A 24,157-nucleotide genomic window follows, 5' to 3' on the forward strand; every position below is an offset into this window, starting at 1 on the left:
GAAGCTTTGCAGATATGTTGCCAAAGGAAGACACACATGACCGCATCTGCTGCTCATTGCCAGACCTTTGCACAGGCAGTGGGCCGCCCACCCCCGGCCATCAGGATCCCTAAGCGCCCCATGACGCAAACAGGACCTCCAGCAAAGCCCAAGTCCCTCGATACAAGAGCTGCTTGGTCCAAGAACACCCCTCCTTCCACCTCAACGCAGAGGAGCCAGCCGACCCAGGCCTCCACTCTGGATGGAAAGAAAAAGCGCCATGCTGCCTAGTGCACAGCTGTGAGAAGGGAGCAACCAGGATGGCCAGACGCTGGTTTCTCCATCCAAAAGGTTCGCAGAAGCACCTGGATGGTGCAGACCTGTCAGGTGCCCCATGCAGCACCCGCTTACACCAGCAGATGGCACACATGCGCCACTGGTGTCACTGGAGCTCCCGTCAACGCCACTCATTGTAAGGAGGGACGCATGGCGCGCATGCGTAACCTCAAAATAGGTGTGGAGAACGATAAACAAGGGGTACAGACTCCAATTTGCTGTCACTCCACCGCAATTCAGGGGAATATTGTTCTCAAAAGCCCTGGGCGAATCAGCTTGTGTTCAAGAGGAAATATCCTCATTGATGAAGAAAGGAGCAATAAGAATTGTGCCTCCTGAAGAGAGCATGTGCGGTTTCTACTCGAGGTACTTTCTGGTCCCAAAGAAGGGAGGGGGTTTCTGGACCGATTCTGGATCTGCGTGCTCTAAACAGGCACCTCAAAGTTCAAGTTCAGAATGCTGACACACACAGCCCTATTGCGTTTTGTAAGACGGGGTGACTGAAAATTCCTGAGGTTCACTTTTCAGGGCGTGACCTACGAACATCTTGTTCTTACGTTCGGACTTTCTCTAAGCCCACGGGTGTTTGTGAAATGTACGGAAGCAGCCATTGCACCTCTCAGGAGGAAGGGCATTCATCTGGCCACATACCCTGGACTCAGTTTCATTCAGGGCACAGCTATCTTTGGAGAGGGTAAGAGTTTTTCGGACGTGTCTAGCCCACTTTCAGAGGAGGCATAATGTCACTTTCAGGCTGTCTCTCAGACTTCTGGGATTAATGGCATCGGTTTTTAGAAAGCTGGCTTTTCTGACAAGGGGCATTTCGATGGGCACCATCCTGGCCAGGAAAGTGGTCACATTGGATGCGTCCCTCTCGGGTTGGGGAGCCACCCACGAGGGCAGATCAGTGAATGGAGTGTGGGACCCACACTTACGGTTGGCCCACATAAATTACCTGGAACTGTTGGCAGTTTTCCTGGCTCTGAAACTATTTCTCCCTTATCTGGCCGGCCATCATGTCCTTGTTCGAACGGACAATACCACGGTGGTGGTGTACATAAACCGACAGGGCCTGCAGTCTCGGCGGTTGCACACGTTGGCACACAGACGGATGGAGTGGAGTGGAGTACACTTTCTGTCTTTAAAAGCCACTCACATACCCAGCTTTTTGAATCGGGGGTGGATTTGCTGTCGAGGGGCAATCCTTGCTACGGGGAACGACAGCTACACAGAAGCGTAATATGTCCGATTTTACGAAGTAAGCTTGTCTGGCAATACGGGAGTCGGCATATCCCATAGTGAGATACCGAAACGAATGTTTGAAAGAGAACTTTAGGTTACGAACGTAACCCTGGTTCTCTGATAGCATGAGTGGGCTATCTCACTAGACCACCCCCCCTTGCGTGAAGCGAGGAAGAGGTGTGCTTGTTTTGAATGACCAAGTGACGTGGCATCAGCCCTTAAATATGGAGGAGAGGCGGCCCCTCCCTGACGCACACGTCCCGGCTGCCAGCCAATAGGGGCTGGCGTATTGATACAAGTGCTTCTGAGGACTACACAGAGGGGCGTACCCATAGTGAGAGAGCTCACTCATGCTATCAGAGAACCGGGGTTACGTTCGTAACCTAAAGACATTAATAGTTTGACTATCTAAGTTAGTTTTCAACCAGTGTCACTTGAAAATGATCAAAACTACAGAATGAATTTTTCATGTAATTGAAAAAAAAACCAATTATTCTCATTTTAATCCTAGTACTGAACATCCATATTCTAGAAAACACTTATTGCTGTTAGCTGTTTCTTACTGTTAGGTGACTGCTGGTTGTATTCAGGTACAAACAATACTGTTTTGCAGTGCTGGCCCAAGTGCAGCTTATATTCTTTATACTCAAATAAACACTAACATGCTATCTCTTGTGATCAGACTTTGGACTTCTTTAGCCTGTAATGGAATCCAGCCTTTGGGTTTCCGTGCTAGTTGCTGGGTTGCTCTAGCGGCTTTGATTACATTGTAGGGTTGGGTTTGGGTTAGAGGAGGTGTTGGGCGCCACCGCATAGAGAATCCAGGTGATCTTCAGGTGTCAACTCTTTGGTTTGTCTGCATTATTTATTCTCGTCCTGGTGTCATTGTTGCAACTGAATCATTTCTTTCCCCTCTCTTTTTGTCTGTGTGTGTGTCCAACTTGATTTTAGGCATAGGTTATTTCGGGAACATTGTGTCTGTGTACAGGGGAACTACATCAAGGATCTGAATATTCTTGGGAGAGACCTGTCAAAGACCATCATTATTGACAACTCACCGCAAGCCTTTGCTTATCAGGTGAGAGTTATTGGAGGGAAAACTTTACACTCACTCAACAGCTCGGCTCATTATATTCTAAGTCAAAGCCTGTTTTTGGCCCTATGCAAGAAATACATTGGTCCATCATTTTACATATAACGGCCCTGCTTAACTTTTTCTATTGTTTTTATCCATCTTTAGAAATCATTCAACAAGAGAACATGTTGTCTAATTTTTCCGAAACAAAATCCAGGTGTAACAACAACAATCAGTGGGGATGTAAAAATGACCTAAAGGTGAAGATTCAGTTGCGTCAGTGTTAGAATGTTAGAACTGATTATCTTCCATTCTAACTCAATAATGTTTTATAAGATATGCACTTTTTTCCCCTTTTTTTGAACATCACTATGTTTCCAACCAAAAAAAAGAGACACTTTTCCGTGAGGCAGAAAACTGCAGAAGGTTTTTGCTTATTACTTTTCAGTGTGCTTAGTGGGCTACATTGTTTTGTCAAAATAACCACATTATCACCATGTCTGTTAATCTCAGCTGTCCAATGGCATACCAATCGAGAGCTGGTTTGTGGACAAGAACGACAATGAGCTTCTCAAGCTGGTTCCTTTCCTGGAGAAGCTGGTTGAGTTGGTATGTCAGTTCCTGCAGTTCTTATTGACTCATGTTTGTCACATGTTTGTCACACACATTTGTCTCTATAGAGAATAGAGTGTGTAACACAATCTGCAGCAAATATTCAATAAAATAGATTTAAAATATCTAAAAATAGAAACAAATTTCAACTAGAAGCTGTTTTTATGAAAGCTCCAAGTTCAGTGCATCAGTTTTTATCAGGCTTACAGGAAACAGGGGAGTCACCAGTAGTGCGCAGTAGCAATGCATCTAAAGAGAGAGATAAAGTCATGTAAAACAGTGATTCATTGTTGGCCTTCTTCATATCTGTCATGTCTTCCATTCCCATTAAAGCTGTGGTAATATCCCAGTAGTAGTTTGAGGTAGGGTTGTTTTGAAACTCCATCCATCCATCCATTATCTTCCGCTTCTCCTGGGTTCGGGTCGCGGGGGCAGCATCCTAAGCAATGAGGCCCAGACCTCCCTTTCCCCAGCCACTTCACTAGCTCTCCAAGGGGGATTCTGAGGTGCTCCCAGGCCACCTGGGCGATATAGTCATGCCAGCGTATCCTGGGTCTTCCCCGGGGTCTCCTCCCAGGTGGACTTGCCTGTGACACCTCCCGAGGGAAGCGTCCAGGAGGCATCCTAACCAGATGCCCGAACCACCTCAGCTGGCTCCTCTCAACATGAAGAAGCAGCAGCTCTACTCAGAGTCCCTCCCGGATGACCGAACTTTTCACCCTATCTCTAAGGGAGAGTCCAGACACCCTGCAGAGGAAACTAATTTCGGCTGTTTGCATTCGCGATCTTATTCTTTTGGTCATTACCCAAAGCTCATGACCATAGGTGAGGGTGGGAACGTAGATCGACCAGTAAATCGAGAGCATTGCCTTATGGCTCAGCTCTTTCTTTACCACAACAGACCGGTAAAGAGCCCGCATCACTGCTGTCCCAGCACCAATCCGCCTGTCAATCTCCCGCTCCCTTGTTCCATCACTCGTGAACAAGACCCCGAGATACTTGAACTCCTCCACTTGAGGCAAGAGCCTATCCCTGACCCATAGAGGGCTCTCCACCCTTTTCCACCTGAGAACCATGGTCTCGGATTTAGAGGTACTGATTCGCATCCCGGCCGCTTCACACTCGGCTGCAAACCGATCCAGCGAAAGCTGAAGTTGGCGGCCTGATGTCCCCAATAGGACCACATCATCTGCAAACAGCAGCGATGTGACCCTGAGGTCACCAAACCGGACACCCTCCATCCCCTGACTGCACCTAGAAATTCTATCCATAAAAATTAGGAATAGAATCGGTGACAAAGGGCAGCCCTGACGGAGTCCAACTCTCACTGGGAACGAGTCTGACTTACTGACAGCTATGCAAACCAAACTCCAGCTTTGTTTGTACATGGCCTGGATGGCTCGTAGCAAAGAGCCATCTACCACATACTCCCGAAGCACCTCCCACAGAATACCCTGGAATAACCCAGAATACCCAGAATAACCTTCTCCAGATCCACAAAGCACATGTGGACTGGTTGGGCAAACTCCCATGAACCCTCCAGAATCCTGGAGAGGGTAAAGAGTTGGTCCAGTGTTCCATGACCAGGGCGGAACCCGCACTGCTCCTCCTGGATCAGAGGTTTGACTATAAGCCGGACTCTCTTCTCCAGTACCCCTGCATAGACCTTACTAGGGAGGCTGAGGAGTGTGATTCCCCTGTAGTTGGAACACACCCTCCAGTCCCCTTTTTTTAAAAAGAGGCACCACCACCCCAGTCTGCCAATCCGATGTCCACACAATGTTGAAAAGGCGTGTCAGCCAAGACAGCCCCACAACATCCAGAGCCTTGAGGAACTCCGGGCGGATCTCATCCACCCCTGGAGCCTTGCCACCAAGGAGCTTCTTAACTACCTTAGCGACTTCAGCATCAGTAATAGACAAGCCTGTTCCCATGTCCCCAGACTCTGCCTCCTCACTGGAGAATGTGTCGGTGGGATTGAGAAGGTCCTCAAAGTATTCCTTCCACCGCCCAATGACGTCTTCAGTCAGTCAGCAGCACACCATCTCCACTATATACAGTGCTAGTAGCACACTGCTTTCCCCTTCTGAGTCGCCTGACGGTTTGCCAGAATCTTTTCGGAGCCGACTTAGTCACTTTCCAAGGCCTCACCAAACTCCTCCCATACACGGGTTTTTGCCTTGGTGACGACTGAAGCCACAGATCGCTTGGCATGTCGATACCTGCCAGCTGCCTCTCATGTCCCACAGGCCAACCATACCCGGTAGGACTTCTCCTTCAGCTTGACGGCATCTCTCACCTGGGGTGTCCACCACCGGGTTCGAGGATTACCACCCCGACAGGCACCAACTACCTTACGGCCACAGCTACAGTCAGCTGCTTCAACAATGGAGGAGCGGAACATGGCAGATTCTGAGTCAATGTCCCCCACCTCCCCCGATATCTGCTCAAAGTTCTGACGGAGGTGTGAGTTGAAGATCACTCTGACAGGTTCTTCTGCCAGACGTTCCCAGCAAACCCTCACTATACGTTTGGGCTTGCCTGGTCTGACCGGCATCTTGTTTGAAACCATGTTCCTTATTTCCCGTTTTCTAATTTGAGGTTATAGTGGCAAAGTTGATCTTGGTTTTTCTATTAGCCTGCATCTTTTTCAATTTTTTTGGTTCCACCTTATGTTCTGGCTCATACACTATGTAAACAAAATGTAAATAAGAAGCTTGTCTACTGCTTCACGTGATGTCTGTTTTAATCTCCCAGAGCTGTCCCAATAGTTTTCCTACTGCTGTCATGCTCTCAGCTATATTAATGAAATAATAACCAAGAATAAGCAAGAGTGTTCTGGCTAACAAAAAACTTATCAAAATTGGAGCGAGCATTAAGACTACGTCTGAGTTTAGCATGTGCTTGTGTACAAAAGCAGTTTTTAAGCAGCTTACAAAACCTGGTCATAAAGACCAAGACACTTTCTCTGCTATTATAAATGGTTTTTCATGTAAAGTAAATCATGTATTTTAGATGTCATTATTCTTCGAATGTTTGAAGATTTGGTATTTTCCAATAAGCGCTTGATGATAATGCAAAAGGTTGGAAAACAGCCATTAACCCTAACTTGGTTGTACTGTTATATTGAGTGCTTTATGTTCTTCACCTCTAGAATGAGGATGTGCGACCACATGTCCGTGACCGCTTTCGTCTGCATGACCTGCTGCCTCCTGACTGAGACACAAGTGTGGACTTCTGCACTTGGACATGAAGTAATAAAGACGGAAAAGGCAAAACAGACAAACCCTTTTTAACATCATTGCCATTACTTTTGTTTTTTGTTTTTTTTTTGTTTTTTTTTCTTGTATTTTCCATATTTCCTCCATCCCTTCAGTCATAAAAAGAAAAAAAGAAGAGATTTTTGAAGCAACATTTGAAAATAGAATTTATGAACTCGTATGAATAGATGTATAAATGTAACTGCTTTATATGTGTAAGACCAAGAACTCTCCTTCCTCTGGGACTCACCACTAGAAGAATTGTTTCTTCTTTTTGTGCGAATGGATTGATTATCATGTTTTTTCAGTCATTTGAGCCCTCATGAAGTGAATGTGGAAAACGTAGCTGAGAAGAGGAGGAACCATTTTTGTTTTCTTTGGTGCTTCAACTGAACTTTTTTAACATTCTTTGGCTATTAGACCAACTTCAACAGGAATGGCCAGTAAAAAGAAAAATGCTTGTGGGTGATGATCGAGATTATGTCTGTGGGTTTGTTTTAAATGTCTCCCTCTGCCGGAACTCATTATGCATTCCTCGACATTAGTGGGGCTTTTCTGTAGTTGTTTTTAATTCGATCAGTGGCTTTTGGTTTTAATGCTACTCTTTTGCAGGTTCGCTTGTCTCTGTCTGCTAGAGTAATTGTTTCATTCTCAAAGAGCGTAATGTCCATTTTTCTGGGTTTTTTTGTTTTTGTTTTAAAAGGCTATTCAGTGTAATTGGGTTGTTCCCTTGCAAAGTATGATGGAATTACTCTTGTCATCTTGGGGGAAATGTATTTTTTTTTTTTTTTTTTTTTTTTTTTTTGCAAAAAAAATGGGATTGCAGTGCAAATTTCCAAAATAGTGAAAAATTCACTTTGTTTTTAGTATCAAAATCTGGTGGTCTGGCTTTGTCTAATTAGATTTATACATCTGCACTTTCAAGATGTCTCAAATTAAAATGTAAGTTAGGATTTCAAAGAACTCCATCCAAAATATCTTTCACTGTTATCCTTTTATAATTTTCTACTCTGGGTGGTCTCTGTCGCAAGTTTTCATATCAAGCCTTTTTTTTAATAGATATATATTTTTTTAAACTCTGTGTTCATTGCCCATTGTGTTTTTAGTATGAAATGGCAAAGTGTTTTATTGTAGAGGTGGGTGCCAATGTAGCATGATTCATGACGTGCAAATCTTCTCACCTACATTGCAAAGCTTATGGGGGGCAGCTGGAAGCCTGAGATTGATTGATTGGTTTATAGCACTAGCGTTTGAGCAGCACAACCCTGTGGTTTACATTTCTTTTGTCTGTAGTTCTTGTTTCTTCTCATTTTCTGGTGTTCATGGTTTAAATGCAGTAAGGGTTCTTTAACATGAATGTGTGTCATGGAAAGACTTGGAAAGGAATTATTTGCATATTGATAGTACGGTTCTTTTTCTCCTTTCCTAAAACTTTGTGTCGGTTTTAGGTTATAGACCTTAGTATGTGTATAACAAATTATAGTAAGTAAGAATATGTCAGTGCACCTGTCCTCATGTTAGTTGTTGGATGTATTCCCTGCTCTCATGTCCTTGCATTTTTGGTTCAGCGTTTTTTGTGGACATTGTCATTTTTTCTATTCTTTGTTTATTTTTTGTGCGCTGAGAAAAAGGAAAAAAAAGGCATGAGGGTTCTATGGTTTTGCTTATGGTGCCATTACTGCCTTCCCAAGTGTGTGTGCCACTTTTTTCTTTTTTTTTTTTTTTTTTTTTTTTTTTTTTTTTTTTAAATAAAGGAATAGCTCTGCCAAACATGCTAACATTGCTTATGGTGATGTAAGTTTATGCAGGTTTATCCACTGGTAGCAGTATTAGCATTTTGAGCTGAACTGTTCCTTTCAAGCCCCAGCCAGGATATCTTGCTTCACATTTCTCATAGATGAACAGAAGCGGGGTTGTTTTGGACGTGTTCAGTCCAAACAGATCTCGGCATGCTCACTATTTATCTAGGAGTGAAACTGATCTCATTAAGTACCAGGTATTCATTTTTCAGTGTTTGGGGGGGGGGGGCATACAGAGCCTTGCAAAAGTATTCAACCCCCATAAGAAATGAGATTTGTCTGGGTTACAAATGACACTTTTTTTGTGGTCAATGTTATTTTAACAAACTGGTCCTCAAAAATAAATGGTTTTATGAAGAAAATATTTCTGACACAATTCACTAACTGAAAAATGTGGTTTGTAGAAGTATTCAACCCCTGCACTCTGAAAGCTCCTAGTTTACAGCAGTGAAAGACACTGACCAAACAAGGATACATTTGGCTTACAATTGGTCTCTAGGTCATCTTTTTTAGGTAAAGGACTACTTTAATTTAAGTACCATTGGTTGGTCAGTGAATCTGAAGGAAAACTGGAAATTAAGACCAAAAATTCTAAAGGAATCGGAGATACGGAGATGCACAAACAACGGAAAAGCCTACAAACTAACTTCCAAGTGTTTGGATATTCCACTGAGCATGTTGGATCAGTTGTGAGGAAATGGAAGCTGCATCATACCACTCCAGTGCCCAGGCAAGGCCTCCGGCAAAACTCTGCATTAGAGCATGAAGGGGACTCTGAGGGAAGTTGCATAGAGGCCAACAATCATTCCGGAGGAGCTACAGAGTTCAGTGGCTGAGGCTGGAGTGAAGGTGCACCAGTCACCACTCTGTATCAGTTGGCCAAAATTCAAAATGCTGTGGGGCACAAACTGTCCAGTCTTCAACAAACACCATCCCAGCAGTGAAGTATGGGGGTGGCAGCATCATGTTGTGGGGATGCCTTTCCTCATTGGTTTGTTTTTAAAATTGAAGGACAGATTAATGGTGCAAGATACAGAGAGATTTAATCTACTGCGAAGCTCAATCCAATTGAGAATCTGTATCATTATTTGAAAATTTTTCACAAGTGTCACCCGAAGAACGGGGAGCAAATCTACCAGAAACATTGAGAAAAATGTCTTCCAAAAAAGCAACAAAAGCAACATTTTTTTAAAAATTAGATCTGCTGACAAATAATGTTTTTTGGTGTACTCAAACTTTTTTTTCCTTTTTTTTTTTTTTATATAAAAATACATTCTGGAACAATCTTTCATTTGTAATCCAGACATGTCTGATGACCTTTAGGGGAGTTGAACACTTCAGCAAGGAACTGTGTTTAACAGAAAATTACACAAGCCTCAACAAATATTTTCCTCAGGATTCATTTTCCACCCTTTGTCTTTGTTACAGCGTCCATTCTTATCAGTAGACTTGCTTTCAGTTTCTCTGATCTGGAGGGATATTTTTCCACATGTCCAGTCTTTAGGAGTTGGTTTCATTTGCTTGAAACCAACCTCTATTCCCAAACAAATTCACTGATTGTTTTTCTCTTATTTTCCTTTTTCCGTTGACTTTCCCCATTTGCTGTGCGAGTGCATTATTGTACATCTAATCTCCCTAAAATATCTCCTGAAAAATGAATGACTTTTCCTTAAATGAATGGTGTTCTTTGACGTTTGCACAGTGCTGTGGTTTGAGTAAGTTGACCCTGATCAGTTTATTTGTAAATTAGCTCTAATGACATCCTGACCGGGGCTTTGGTGTCATTTGCTTTGTAAGACCATTTATGTTGAGACCCTTATGACCGAGCAAGAACCACCTGGATGACCATCCAAGGTGTAAAGCTATAGTTACTGCTCTTCTGTGAAATATAAGGCCTTCTGAGTGACCTTCTGTATGAAAATGCTTCTGTAACATTCTTTTACTCTTTAGCAAATCTCCTTAATATGTAGTAGAAAAAAAGTGTACCCTTCACAGTTTTTATCGTTTAAAGTCGTACCTATAATTGTAAAGCAATGGAGAGATGAGGAGGAATGTAGAAACCAATGCTGAAGATGAGGGGGAAAAAAGTGATCCCAAGGATCCTGCTTTTTTGACACAAGCTTGTACTATTCTTTCTAATTGAAAGGGTTCACAAGCACAATTACCTTTACAAGCAAAGGAGTAAATCGGTTACACATAGTATGGAAATGCTTAGACGTATATTGTATTATTGCATCGCACATAAAGTAGCAGTTACTACAGATTTCCCAGAACGCAGTCATGCTGTAGTGTACGATTTTGACTTATGCAAAGTTCAACTAGTGTCCGAAACGATGGCTCCAAATATTTGAGGGAGTTGCAGTGATGTACCAGCGCATGCACTTCCTCATGAACAGAGACTTATTTTCTACGATTGTCAGAGCTGTAGCATTTTATGCACAAAAAAAAAAGGGTGGTTTAGACATTTCATATGTGCGAGTTCATTCAAATGTACATGACCATTTTTATTGTACAATGGGTATTGTACTGAATATACATGCAGCTTCATGTAAGATCCTTAAAGGAAACTCCTTTTTGTATTTTTTAATTTCGAAAGGCATGTCATATCTACTTTTTAAATGTATTAATGAAGATTTAACTTTACATCAAATGGAGTGTTTTTTTTTTCTTCTTACTATATTCTGTGTATGTACGTACGTTTAGTTAGCACAATGTCACTAAACTGTTAGAAAAAGAATTCATAGCATGTAGAAACAAAAAAGCTTGTTTTGTGGGAAAGTCCTTAATTAAATTTTAACCATGGCACTTTTTCTGCAGAAATGAAAACCGTTTCAGAGCTTTTTATTGCTACATTCAGTAGTTAGGTGTCTTGCTTTTATCACATTGCATTGAATAATACATGAGACACAAGGGGAATTCTGCCGATTTTTTTCAACATCTTTGCTTAATTAAATGCTTGTGATGTAAACAGTCATTCAAAGTGGTTTGATGTGAAATATTCCAATCCTAGAGAAACTTGCCAAATCGTTTCATAACAGCGGTGATGTGAACCAGACATCCAGAGTTTTATGCCTCTAAACGCTCATTCGCTGAAGGTTATTACATGAAAAGGTTAAAAATACGTTTACAGACACCTGAGACATTGTTTTACGATACTTTAGAGAAGGCTATTCAGAATTTAAGAGTCTTAAATCATTATGGAGATGTGGAAATGACACAATTTTTGCCTAATCTGATCAGTTACTAACAACAGTGCACCATACGACATCACACTTCGCTGTGATTCTTTATGTATGTGAAAGCTGGACAAAAAAACGAGAAGAAAAATATAGATGGCATTGAATTAGGTGTTGAAGATTTTGAGCATTCCTTGGGCAGCAAAGTAAACAAACAAATGGAGCCTCAAACAAATCATGACTCACCTCTCACTCAACATTCAATATGATCCAATGCAAGCCGTCTTATTTGGGATGCATTCTGAGAAGAACCAATTCAATGGAAAACCGTTCTGCTCGGAAGAGGTGAAGGGAAAAGATGAGCCACCAACAAGATGGATGGTTCAATCAGAGGAATCATAAACAAGCCGTTAGGAGTCCTGAAGACCCAAACAGAATACAGGCTGTTCTGGAGAAGCACTGTATGGTCGTCTGAAACGACTCATCATCATCATCATCACTTTAATTTATATAGTACCTTTCCCATGCTCAAGGAAGCTTCACAATCAAAGAGCATCAACTCATTAAACAAAAGGACAGTACAGGTAAACATTCAAGTACAAACGGAGTAACGATAACACCATGAAAGCAAGTAAGTCTTTAACAGATTTATGTGAAGTTGCATCCCAAATAGACTGGGGAAGAGTATTCCAGAATTGCATTAAATGATCGACCACCCTTAGAAGTCAATTTAATTCTTGGAACATGAAGGCCTAGATTTTGTGATCTCAAAGTACAGAATGTGGCATATAGATGAAGGAGCTCAGCCAAGTTTTGAGGAGCCAGACTGAGCAAAGCTTTATATGTTATAATGAGAACCTTGTACTGAAGACGGAATGTGATCGGCACCCAGTGAAGACTGAAGAACAGGGGTGATGTGGTCATTCTTTTTTGAAAAGGTGACGATCCTGGCAGCGGCATTTTGAACATTCTGCAACCTAGTGAGGGTTTCGACAGGGAGGCCAGAAAAAAGGAACATTGCAGTAGTAAAGCCATGTTTCACTAATGCATGCATAAGTGTTTCTACAGCAGCTTGGCTGAGAAATGGCCGGACGCAAGAAATATTGCCAAGATGGAAATAATACTTTGTTTATTATTATACTTAGGAAAACCGAAATTTTGCAGTAAGGGAAATGTCCCATTACATCCCAGTCATGGCAACCCCACACTTTGTGCTTTGTCTTGTCGAGCAGACCTGATTGAACTCCTTAGCTACTGAACAAGTCAGCTGTGTAGAGTAGGGAACACCTAAATGTGAAGAGCATTAGGCTAGGACTGGGACAGAAGCCCTGCATCAATTGCTATAAATGTTGCAGATTTGAAAGCAGAGTTTTTAGTTTTAATTGTAAAAGTGAGTGAAACATAGTCGTATTACATTTCACACATTCAGTTGCTTCGGATGCTTTTGATCTGTGTATTTTCTTCAGGCATGTCCACCAACCTGCTGCTGCATTGTATGTCACCTTTTACATGAGTTACGGTGTGAATTACACACAGTGGCAATAGTCAACACACTGAATGAATTTTTCAGAGCCCTATGGGCCGCGTTTCAGCAATCCAAAGCCATTCACACCTCTTTTCTACTAACTGCCTTTAATTAGGTTTCTGTCGTGGGGTCAAGTTGCAGGAGATGACGTAGGCAGACATAGGAACTCTGCAATTTAACTGCATCTGAGTAGTAGAATGAAACTTGCTGTCCTGTGTTCAAGGGAGAGGGATCAAGGTCTTGCGAGACTGGGCACATTTTTGTTCAGATTTAAAAAATGATTTCTTGTCTTTTTTCTTCTTTCAAGCCGTGGAAGGGTAAACACTAACGCCACTTGTGACGCCATCTAAAACATCCTATCTGAGTGGCAACAATAAAATCTAATGAGTTAATAATAGTATAAAACTTGAGGCACCTGAGAACAGATAAAATTAACTGCTAAATTCATTTTCTTGTGGAGTCCCACAAGGTTCAGTTTTGGGGCCTTTTCTCTTTGTATGTGTTATTTCTAAGTAATGTCATCAGGAAACAACAATTCTTATAGCTATTCTAATGACATGCATTTGTACTGATCCATTTCTTCTGAATATAAACACTGGCAGGCTTATCAGTTTCAGATGTGTGTCAGATATTTCTTAGTGAATGTCACATTTTCTGCAGCTAAAAAAAACCCATACCGATTCTTTGTACTAACATTCTGAGGAAATAGGCTCTTTTGCATTGTTTACCAAACCTTAAATACAAAAACTGGATGTAATTCTGAGCTGTTTTATTCTGCCTGTTAATGCAGTAATGCAGTAGCTGTAAATGTCCTTAAACCACTATAATTCCAACGCATGATCTTAGAGCGTCACTGTTTTATTTTGATGTCAGAGGAGCTTTGGAGCTCTGCAGTTATTGAGTCAGCAGAGCGTTGTGCCTCAGCACTCAGCAACCCGCTCTGTAACTTTATGTGGTCTGACACTTTGTGGCTAAGTTGCTGTGGTTCCTAAACACTTCCACTTTTCAATAATACCACTCTCAGCTGATCATGTTGTTACAGTGGTGGCATCCTGTTACAGTACCACGCATAAAAAACTACCTATTTTTTCACAAATGTTTGGGAAGGCAGTCTGCATGGCTAGGTGCTTCATTTTATAAACCTGGGGCAGCGGAACTGAATGAAGCAGAGAATTCAATGATTGGGGGCTGTGTTCCAATACCTTTGTCCATATAGTGAGTAACTAGGCCGCTGCCTACTTTTGCCTACTGTAAAGACCAGCCCTGTTTAGGGGCTTAAAAGTCCACTGTAGTCGTGCATCATTTTATAGACCTTGCAATGTTCTTATGCCCATATTAGGAACTCCGGGTCTAAACTCATGGCAAGAATGAATAGGGTTTTCGAAAAATTGCCTCTATTGCACCCTGTGTTAAATACAAATGTTCAGAAACCGATACAGTTTGTCCTGTGAACATTTTTCTCCCAAATACAACTGGATCCTTACGAGGTTGTTAAAAAGCTATAATACTAATATTGCTACATGCGAGCTAAAGCTACTGCATACTCGTAAATAAAACCTCTAGGTAGGATATTTTGTTAGGCTAAAACTCCTTATCAAAAACCCATGTTAAAACTATTAATTATGAATTAAGCTTTGTTTGTTATTCAGCTTTTTGTTTAAATGGTCCCGTTCCACCTTAAATGGTGCAGCAGTTGTGACTAGCTATCACAAGCATTAGCAAACTAGACAAAATACTGACTTGTCGGTTCTGTTCAACAGTAACAATTAGTTCATGTTACTCAGCTGTTAAATAGAAAAACTCCTAAAAATAAATAGAAACTCCTCATATCATGCCTCTCAACCCTCCGTGAAGCTGAAGTCAGCTTCTTTTTCGCCGGCTGCTTGTTCGAATTTTCCCATTCCTCCTTAAATATAGTAAATGCAGTCACGTTCTGAACTGCTGCGCCATTTAAGGTGGCATGGGAAAAGTTAAACAAAAAGCTTGCGAATGTCCTGAGAAAATGTCCTCAGTAAAATGTTACTGTCATTGTAATAATAATCAGGATATTCTGAGAGCCTAAACCAGTTTATCGGCGGTGAGCAGTGATTATTAAGCTGGGTCTGTACTGGATTAGCCTGAGTGCAGCTATGTTTGTAGATCACTTCAAATCATGCTAGAAGAAGAGATCTATTGTGTTTCAATGAGCATCAGATGAAGTACAGAGAACTGCAGGGAAACCTGGTGATATTGTTCGGACTCCTCTTCATCTGCCCTCAGTCTGAACATGGAAATGTCTACTGCCAAAACCTGCGTAAGGAGGCTGCCAGTCTAACGACGTGAATTGAGTGCGCAGTAGCTTCATCCACATATAGCAATATTCATATTTCTCTTTAACGGTCTCATAATCTGAAGGATCCAGTGGTATTCGGGAGAAAAATGTTCAGAGAACAAAACGTATCGGGTTCTGAACATTTATATTTAACACAGGGTGTGATAGCGGTGAGTTTTCAAAAACCCTATTCATTCTGGCCTGAGTTTAGACCCGGAGTTCCTAATAAGGGCACAAGAACACGGCGCCGACTACAGATTGATGACGACTACAGGGGTCTACAGTTTAGCACAATGTCACTGAATTAGAAAAATACTTGCTGTAAGCAGGGTTACCCACAGAGCCCTGCTGGTGACATCCTGTATAAATAAAAATAATGCGTGGACACGACTTAGTAAGGCGTGGGAATGAGATAATTAAGTCATGGCCACGACTTAGTAAAGAATGGGAAAGATCCTAATGCGCGGCTGCAACTTAAGCCGTGATCTCGTTCTCACGCTTTACTAAGTCATGGCCACGGCTTAATCATCTCATTCCCACACCTTACTAAATTGTGGCCATGGCTTAGGATCTCGTTCCCACGTGTTAATAAGGCGTGGCCACGCATTATTTTTATTTATACAGGATGTCACCAGCAGGGCTCCGTAATTACCTCTCAAAAAACTCCTTAAAGACATTGCGTAATACAGAGCAGTCAGTGTTGTCCAGCTGAAGGGTCAACGGTCATTCTTGTCTCTAAATATCTTGAACCCTTTACATTCTCGCATTATTTGTGACGTTTGAATCAGTAAAGCAGTGACCTCCATGGTTTTAATCTCCACCAACCTCACAGCGGGCTGAGCATTTGGTATGTCCCTTACAGAGTGACTCGATTGTTTGATTGTGAACTGCCCGATCAGAGCGCAGGGGGCGGGGCTTGTCGGAATACGGGTGGGAAACACAGCGCTGTTTGAGTGGATCGCCCAGCAGAGCGGAGCAGAGCGGCTATGGCTCCTCAGCAGAGCGCTTCTCTGTGCTTCATCCCACGTGTTCTCCGCAGCACGTCTGTCTCTGAAACGCGTCTGAATGACCTGTTCGTGCTCGGCAATGTTATATGACTGAAGTGGACTAACACGAACCTTTTTCTCTGAGAAAATGCAGCGCAGAGGATATTTATTCATCTTTACAGCGTGCACTGTCCTCGGTAAGCAGTTCAGAGCAGCCTTTACAGTCTACAGGTCTTTTCACTTGGTTTAAAGTTTATTAATATTGTTACGTTTTTTATTGTCATTTTTATAGAAAAGTGTTTCATTGTATTTTTATTCTGTGTTTAAGTATGAAAATGTATTTTTAGTGCTGAAGTGTTGCATGTCACTCTTTTGTTGTAAGTTAATGTAATCACTTTAAAAATTAGCTTATTTTTAGTCTAATAGGTTCAGTATAGTTGCAAAAACTCTATGACTTGTAACAGTAGTACAAAACCCTTTCAGTGCTACATAAAACCCAAAAAGAAATACAGACACACACACACACACACACACACACACACACACACATCACTGTTGTCAGAACAAAACCTCATATGTCCATTTTTTGTCATTTTTCAATTTGTATCATAATTTGAACATGTCTGTTGACCTTTACATTGTGTGTAATTTTCATGATGATTGGACCAAAAGAAACGACCCAAAATGATTTACATTAAAAGCAAAGTATGTTTTCTCTCGTCTCCTGTAAAGTTATCATTTTGGAGATACAAGGTTTTGTTCTGACAACATATATATACAAAACCAAGGGTGTTTAAATTTTTGCATATGACTGTTTAACCACCAGCTTTATTAAAGAACTCTTGAATCACCGACTTTAAGAGTGTAAATAACTTTCTGGTTGTGATTTGTATTTTTTTCTGTGGTTGTTGTAATTGTAATTGTTGGTGCTGATGTTAATTCATTTTGAAGCATTTCTGAATGTGTTTATGCCATATTCAATCTTTTTTCCCTTTCAGGTCATGCTAGCAGTGAGCCCAGAGTCCCAAATCGCTCAGCTCGTTCAGCACCCACCACCATCACCAGACGCAACGGGGCCACCTCCAGCACCAGAGAATTTGAAGAGAGCATTGACATACTGATAGAAAAAATACAGTCTTTGAAAAATGCTGAACCTCGAGAGCAGGAGGAGATGAGTGTGAAGACTGGGCTCCACTCAAATCTCCATCCATCGCAGAGTAAACAGACCAGTAGAACGGGGCCTTCCAGCCGTGCTGCAACAAACGTGAACCTCAACAATTACTTAAACACACTCAGCAGTTTATATTCCATCTATGAGCCAGTGCTGGTGGAAAGTTTCCTCCAGAACCTTCCTCAGACTCTCGTTTGTGTGTTGGCAGACAGAAGACAGTGTGGATGGCAAGCAGACTTAACAACGACACTGTCCACCAGGTTGAGTGGGCCGGTTCTTTCCCTGCTGTCATCCCTTAAATCTCAGACGTGCCCATCCACGTCGAGTAGCTCTCCAAGAACGATCGACTCCACGTTGGCTCAGTTAAGCGCATTTCAGGAACTGGTGACGGCTGCTTTGTCCTCAAATCTGCCCATCTACCTCTCTGATAACTTCCTGTTGGCATGGAATAGTTTTATTGACTTGACTTTGCCGCCAGTGGTCTCCTTCATTTCTGAATTCATGGTGAACTTTCTTCAAATGTTTGTGGAATTCCTAACAGTTGGACTACAGATTGGGGTTGACATCCCTTCACTGGACCAGACTCAGCAGTGTCAGCAAGGTTTGCCATTTGTTGTTTTTTTTTTTGTTTGTTTGTTTTATAATGAAAAACTAAATATTCCTTATGTTAAATGTGCTTCAGCTACACTCTTTAAAAGATGGTTCTTCAAGAGTTTGTAAGTAAAGGCAATGGTTCTGTTTAGAACCATGAGTTCTAAACAGAACCATTTGCATGCATAAATGGTTCTGTAGATTGATGTAGAATTTGTTGTATATGGTTCTATACAAATCTTTTTTGAAAGGAGATCTATATAGTACTAAAAATGGTTTGGTAGAGGAGGGATAATGTTGTGGGGTTGTTTTTCAGGGGTTGGCATAGTGTTATAAATGTAAAGTAACTAAAAGACTGTTGACTTTCTCTTACTAGATCATTTAATGACCTGAATGACTGAATTTTCAGTTTACTTTGTTGTTGGTTTATTTTTCCCATTCCTTTTCTTTCTCATCTTCTTCTCGGAACGCAGGTGACCTAAAGCAGCTTCTGATGTGGTGAGTGTCAGTGTGTAAAAGCTTTTCTGTCTTGGCAAAGCAAAGTGTACTGTTCCATATTTGGCACTTTGAATTAGATGTTACACAACACCACTTTTTTTATTCCAACACCGCTACCAGTATTGAATCTTACAAAGCTTTAAAATGAGTTATGCTTAAATATATAACAGTTAGAACAGCACAGTTTGATCAGTTCAAGTGTTTTTTTCCACAATAACTGGATAATTCCCCTGACCACAAGCTCTTAAGTAACAACTCGCTTTATGCTGCATTTAACCAGTACTACGTTTCTACTTAACACATAATAACACTAAAAAGCGTAGGTAACTATCCATAACTGTCTAACTATAGAGCTAGATAACTTCTATAACTTCTACAGTGGCATTCAAATTCTGAAACTTTAATTGGTCCAATCTGTTCTAAGCTAGCTATTTGGTGGCAGTTGTGACAGCAAAACCAATGAACAAACTAGAATTAGACAATAATTAACAGAATATAGTTTCCCATTCAGATTTATCTCTGATTTCACCAATTTATCAAAAAGCTTAGCTGATCCTGATATTGTAATAGTTTTGTGGGTCTATCTCTAAACTGCTTCTGTTTTGAGCGTCCAAAAGTAGGGATGTAACATCACCACATCATATCGTACTGTACCGCAGTGTATCATGTTATATTGTACTGATGTGTCTAGAGTGTTAGATACGGACATTATAAAGCACAGCTTTGTTTCAAGTACTGTACTTTTATGTTTAATGCTGGAGAAAAACTGGAAATAGAAACATATTAATGTAAATCTGTTTTATATAGGGGAATGAACCACAATTTGACCTGGTCCTTTGGAGAATCCATCCTGAATATGTTTTTGGCTCTTGATGCAACTCCATGTGGCTACACTGACACAGAATGCCAGAATACGCCGACTCTCCAGCTTGGTCGCTCCAGCACATCCCAAATGGACAATCCCACAACACGACTGAGCTGCGATCAGCAGGATGTAAGCCAACTCAATGACACCTTCTGTGCAGATATTTTAGCCAATGCATCTCAGGTTCCTGATGCTCTCTACAGTGTCTGTAAAGCTTTGAGCACTCTCTCCCACTCAGAGCTAATCCTGATGTGGAAAAACACTTGTCAAATGGTCCAGCTTGTCCTCACACCACTCTTGGAACCTTGCCCTCCTCTACCCTCTGAATCAAGCCAGCGGGTGGCACGATCCACCCTTAGCCTCAGCCAGCTGTTCTGCAACTATGAGAACTGGACCACAGTGGAAGCCATTGACCCAGGTCTGGTAACAATGTGTAGCGACAATGACCCTGACGCATTCCTCCAAGGTGTCTGTAATAATGTTGCTGTGATGCAAACCCTTATTGTGAACCCCAGCAACGCCTGGGTTTGGGAATACTGCGCAAATGCTTCAGATCGATACATGATTAGGCAGTACTGCGTTTATGAAACATGGACTCCTCAAACACTTGACCCCTCCATTGTGGCACTTTGCTGGAGCAATGACCAAGTGAGAATGGAGACCCTTTTGTGTCAGAGTTTGGACTTTTTCATGGTTGTATTTTCCAACCCAGAAAACGGTTGGTTAACACCTAACTGTGCTGAGTTGCCTACTTCCCAGCCAGTCAACATTGCCATGCTTGTAGCAGAATCATGCAGGTACTCAGAATGGCGCAATATAAAGACAGTCACCATAGACCAAATATCACTGTGTATGCAAAATGACGAGATTCAATTTGTGAGTGAGGTATGTGCCAATAGTACATTACTTGCTGCACTTGTCATTAATGAGGGGAATTCCTGGGTGAGAGACTACTGCTTTATCTCTCTCAGCAATCCTCCAACAAGTCCACCAGCAGTCTCTGGCATCACTGTCTCTCCAACAACTCCCCTGATAAGCTCACTCTCAGTGTCTAGTACTGCTGCTCCTAACACAACTCCCCCAACCTTTCCGTCATCACTCTCCAACTACACACTTTTTCCTACTACAACTCCAACAGTCTTGCCAGGGACCTCTACTATCCCTCTTTCCAGCACAACTGTTTCTTCCTCAAGTCTCCCAACAGTTCTGCCAACAATTTCCACTATTACTCTTTCTCCCACAACCCCTCTGACCTTCTCATTAACAGCCTCCACCATTAGTATCTCTCCCACAAAAGTCTTCACAGTTATGTCAATGGCTTCAAGCCTTACTCAAGCATCACCAACAAACTCCATCTTAAGCCTATCTAACACATCTCCCTCGACCAGTCTGCCAACAGTCTCCAGTGGCACACCCTCCCTCTCAACTCAACCAACCGTTCCATCGACATCTTCCAACATTACTCTTTCTTCATTCTTTTATACTTCCAGCATGACTGTCTCTGCCAAGACTTCTACAACAGTCTCCAATCTTACACTTGCTTCTGTAAATTCCCAGACAGTGTTGCCTACTATCTCTAGTACTGCATTTTCAACCATCTTACCAACAATTTCCAGCAGTACTCCCCCCTCAAAAACCCTTCCAACTGTCCTACCTGCAGTTCCCAGCGTCTCCAATTTATGTAAATATGCATCGTGGGGAGTTTTGCCCTTGGACCCATCGGTAGTTGGTCTATGTTGGCAGCTTGACACAGCAGCATTCTATTTGAATGTGTGTTGTAACACATCATTATTTGAACATCTGACCCTTGATGCTAAGAACCAGTGGCTGAAGTCTGTTTGTTCTGATAATGACATGACCGGCTTGTTGCCTCACGTTTGTCTGTACTCTGACTGGAGCCAACCCACCATTGTAGACATGACAGACCTCGCTCTTTGTGCTGATCTTGACACTGTAAACTTCACCAAGAAGGTATGCAACAATACTACTGTTCTGCAGAACCTTTTGGCCAATTTAGACAACACCTGGTTACTGGAGCAGTGCTCCAATCTTACAGGGTCTAGCTCAGGAGGTTCAGGAGGAAGCAAGGGGAGTCTAATGGGCTTCATACCCTCTGTGGAATGCCAGTATGCCAGTTGGGCAGTCAGACTACCAGATGCCGCCCTTCTTGCCCTTTGCTGGGACTATGACCAGGCAAACTTCATCTCCTCAATCTGCAACAACCCTACCATGCTCTCTCACATAATCCAGGAGCCTTCCAGTCTCTGGGTGAGAACTCTGTGCACCACCTACTCGAACTCTACAAAGATTACCACCCAGTCCAACAACACCAACAGTGGAACCTACAATTATACCAATGGTGCCCACCCCTGCCTGGTGAAAGAGCTGATTGACAGGCTGAACTGGTCATGCAGTATAGATGTGAGTGCAGCTTGCCAGGCAGAAATAAGCCAGTTCCAGGGTTTGCAGGTATTCATTCACTGTGGGGTGGAGGTTCTCCTGCCCCGTTTGCAGAAGACGCTGAACCCGCAGGTGGCTTCTATAGTCAGGCAGGCGACCAGTGTATGGGTGGTTCTACTGCTAGTCCTAGAAGAGAACGAAATGACAACTCTGAGGGTGACTGATTACATTCGGCAAAATGTGGTGGATTCCGTGTCTGCCTTCCTGGAGAGGGAAACAAAATTTGACAACAAGCAAGTGCTGCTACAGTGTTTTGGGGTAGGTCTTTTTACATTATACTTTTAGCTTCTCTCTTGAGCCTAAAACTGTTCTTGGACTAAATTGCAATGCCAGTGGTCCTATTTAGTCTTGGATTGTGCTTAATGCAGAGGCTATTGAATATAGACATGATATTCTGAGGGTTTTAAATGTTTTAAAAAGGAAAATATCACTCTAGGAAGTGCCACTGTAAGATGCGAATAGGCATGTTTACAAATAGTAGTAAAGGTTACATTTTTCATTTCAGCCAGAGTGTCCAGTGTTTCCAGTCTGACTAAATTATTAAATTAATAATGTAAGGTTGACTTTGGGTCATCAATTCATGGATTCCTTGTGATTTAGCATTTCAGAACAGGCTTAACTTTAGGGTAATTAATCAGTTATATCCGTTACCTAGATCTGTGAAATCGACACGTGGTATAGTTAGTCACTAGCTGGTGTACGGTGTCCAACCTGTCACTGATCTTGGACATTTTACGTCTCTTCTCCTGCATGTAATATTAACAAAATGACATTTGATTTGCTGTTTACAGTCGCTCTCTAACCCAAGATCCTGTGTTTATTGTGGTTGTCATAGCTGTTTATACACTGATGTTGGCACTGTAGTCATTAGCATGTGATACATTGATGATTTATCCATGGCTACTCTGAGTAGGTCTCTAATTACCACAGCTTGATTCGAGCATATGTTTGTATTTGGTTTTCAGAAAGTGCTGACCAGCCTGATGCAGACAGGAAGAGATGTGTACAGCAATGGATCTTTCCTCATCAAGGTTAGGACCCAAGTTCTAACGAAACCACTCTCAAACTGTAAATAATACATATATTCTAAACCACATTATGCTATTTTTAATATTTAATAGTAATAGCAATTATAAACGTAATGATCTCAATGACTGTTTTGACTAGAAATTGAATAAATGAAGAAAGGTTTCCAACTTTTGCACAGTACTGTAGCTCTAACTCTTTTAAACATTATTTTGCAGGAGTATTTCCGTATTCCTCTGGCCAATTTAAGGGCAGTATTTAGTTCACTGGATGTCAGCACCATAAGACAAATTTTACAGTACCTCAGCCGGGACCTGACCAATCTGCAGGTAAACTGCCTTCTACACTGTTTAAGAAGAGGAAGGAAGCATATGTATTCTATACTGTTACTGCCAAATCATTGTCAGCATGTCTTCAAACCCCTGTCCAAAGGGCTTGGTCTCCAATCCTGCATGTGAGCACTGTACCTATCAGATAATTATTCACTTATGTGAACACAATTGTTTGCAAAATTCGATGCCACAATCAAATGATGTGTTTTCTAAGATAAAAAAAAGTGAACACATCCTCTACAGAGAACACACTTCTACTCCTTTTATTGCACAGTTACTGTTTATTTGCTGAACATACAATATTGAAAAAAAGGAAAATAAACCTAGATGGCCTGTGTTTTTTCCCCAATATGTTAACCTTGGGAAATAAATAGATATTGTGCACTAAACTTTGTAGAAAATTGCCATATTTAGTGTTAACTTATTCTCATTTATTTGTTATTTGACCAGGTGTGTTCAAACTTTAAATATGACTGTATAATTTTAAATTTTATATCTTACTGTCTCACAGATTTCTTCATGTATATATTTCTTAAAATGAAAAATGTGTTCTGAAACATTTCTCTCTCATAGCTGACTGATGAGTATTTACATACAATGGTGAACGTACTGATCCAAGTCCACCTGAGGCGAGATGAGACCCTGTTCATTGACCTGAGCCCTCTCCTGAGCTTGGCAACACCAGAGGACATCAGCTCTCTACCTTCAATGCAGAACAATGTCAATGTGTAAGTAACACACCGGGGACTCATTTCCTAAAACACAGATTGAGCTGTGTAATCTAGTCTGTGACTTGGCTTAATCTGTATCCGGAAAACTGAGCCGTAAAGTGTTAAAACGATCAGGGTGTGTAAAATAGCATGGCGTAAAATGTGCTGTTGGACAGCTGGCAACTGGAATAAAAATGCAATAG

General features: G+C 41.7%; 2 protein-coding genes across 6 annotated transcripts in view; both read left to right on the plus strand.

Annotated features, from left to right (window-relative positions):
• Positions 1-7,307, plus strand: part of ctdspl2b (CTD (carboxy-terminal domain, RNA polymerase II, polypeptide A) small phosphatase like 2b) — a 31,228-nt gene extending 23,921 nt beyond the window's left edge. For all 5 annotated transcript variants that reach the window (XM_037534685.1, XM_037534689.1, XM_037534688.1 and 2 more), the window contains 3 exons: positions 2,509-2,635; positions 3,146-3,241; positions 6,399-7,307. In XM_037534685.1, coding sequence (XP_037390582.1) covers positions 2,509-2,635; positions 3,146-3,241; positions 6,399-6,464 — 289 coding nt within the window. In that variant the 3' untranslated portion in view covers positions 6,465-7,307. The remainder of the gene's footprint in view (positions 1-2,508; positions 2,636-3,145; positions 3,242-6,398) is intronic.
• A 9,062-nt stretch (positions 7,308-16,369) lies between these two features.
• Positions 16,370-24,157, plus strand: part of strc1 (stereocilin 1) — a 38,677-nt gene continuing 30,889 nt past the window's right edge. Inside the window, exons 1-7 of the mRNA XM_017683664.2 lie at positions 16,370-16,498; positions 17,300-18,073; positions 18,537-18,561; positions 19,369-22,144; positions 22,852-22,917; positions 23,131-23,241; positions 23,818-23,972. Coding sequence (XP_017539153.2) covers positions 16,450-16,498; positions 17,300-18,073; positions 18,537-18,561; positions 19,369-22,144; positions 22,852-22,917; positions 23,131-23,241; positions 23,818-23,972 — 3,956 coding nt within the window. The 5' untranslated portion in view covers positions 16,370-16,449. The remainder of the gene's footprint in view (positions 16,499-17,299; positions 18,074-18,536; positions 18,562-19,368; positions 22,145-22,851; positions 22,918-23,130; positions 23,242-23,817; positions 23,973-24,157) is intronic.

Source organism: Pygocentrus nattereri, chromosome 25, assembly GCF_015220715.1.
Source record: "Pygocentrus nattereri isolate fPygNat1 chromosome 25, fPygNat1.pri, whole genome shotgun sequence".
NCBI classification, from domain to species: Eukaryota; Metazoa; Chordata; class Actinopteri; order Characiformes; family Serrasalmidae; genus Pygocentrus; species Pygocentrus nattereri.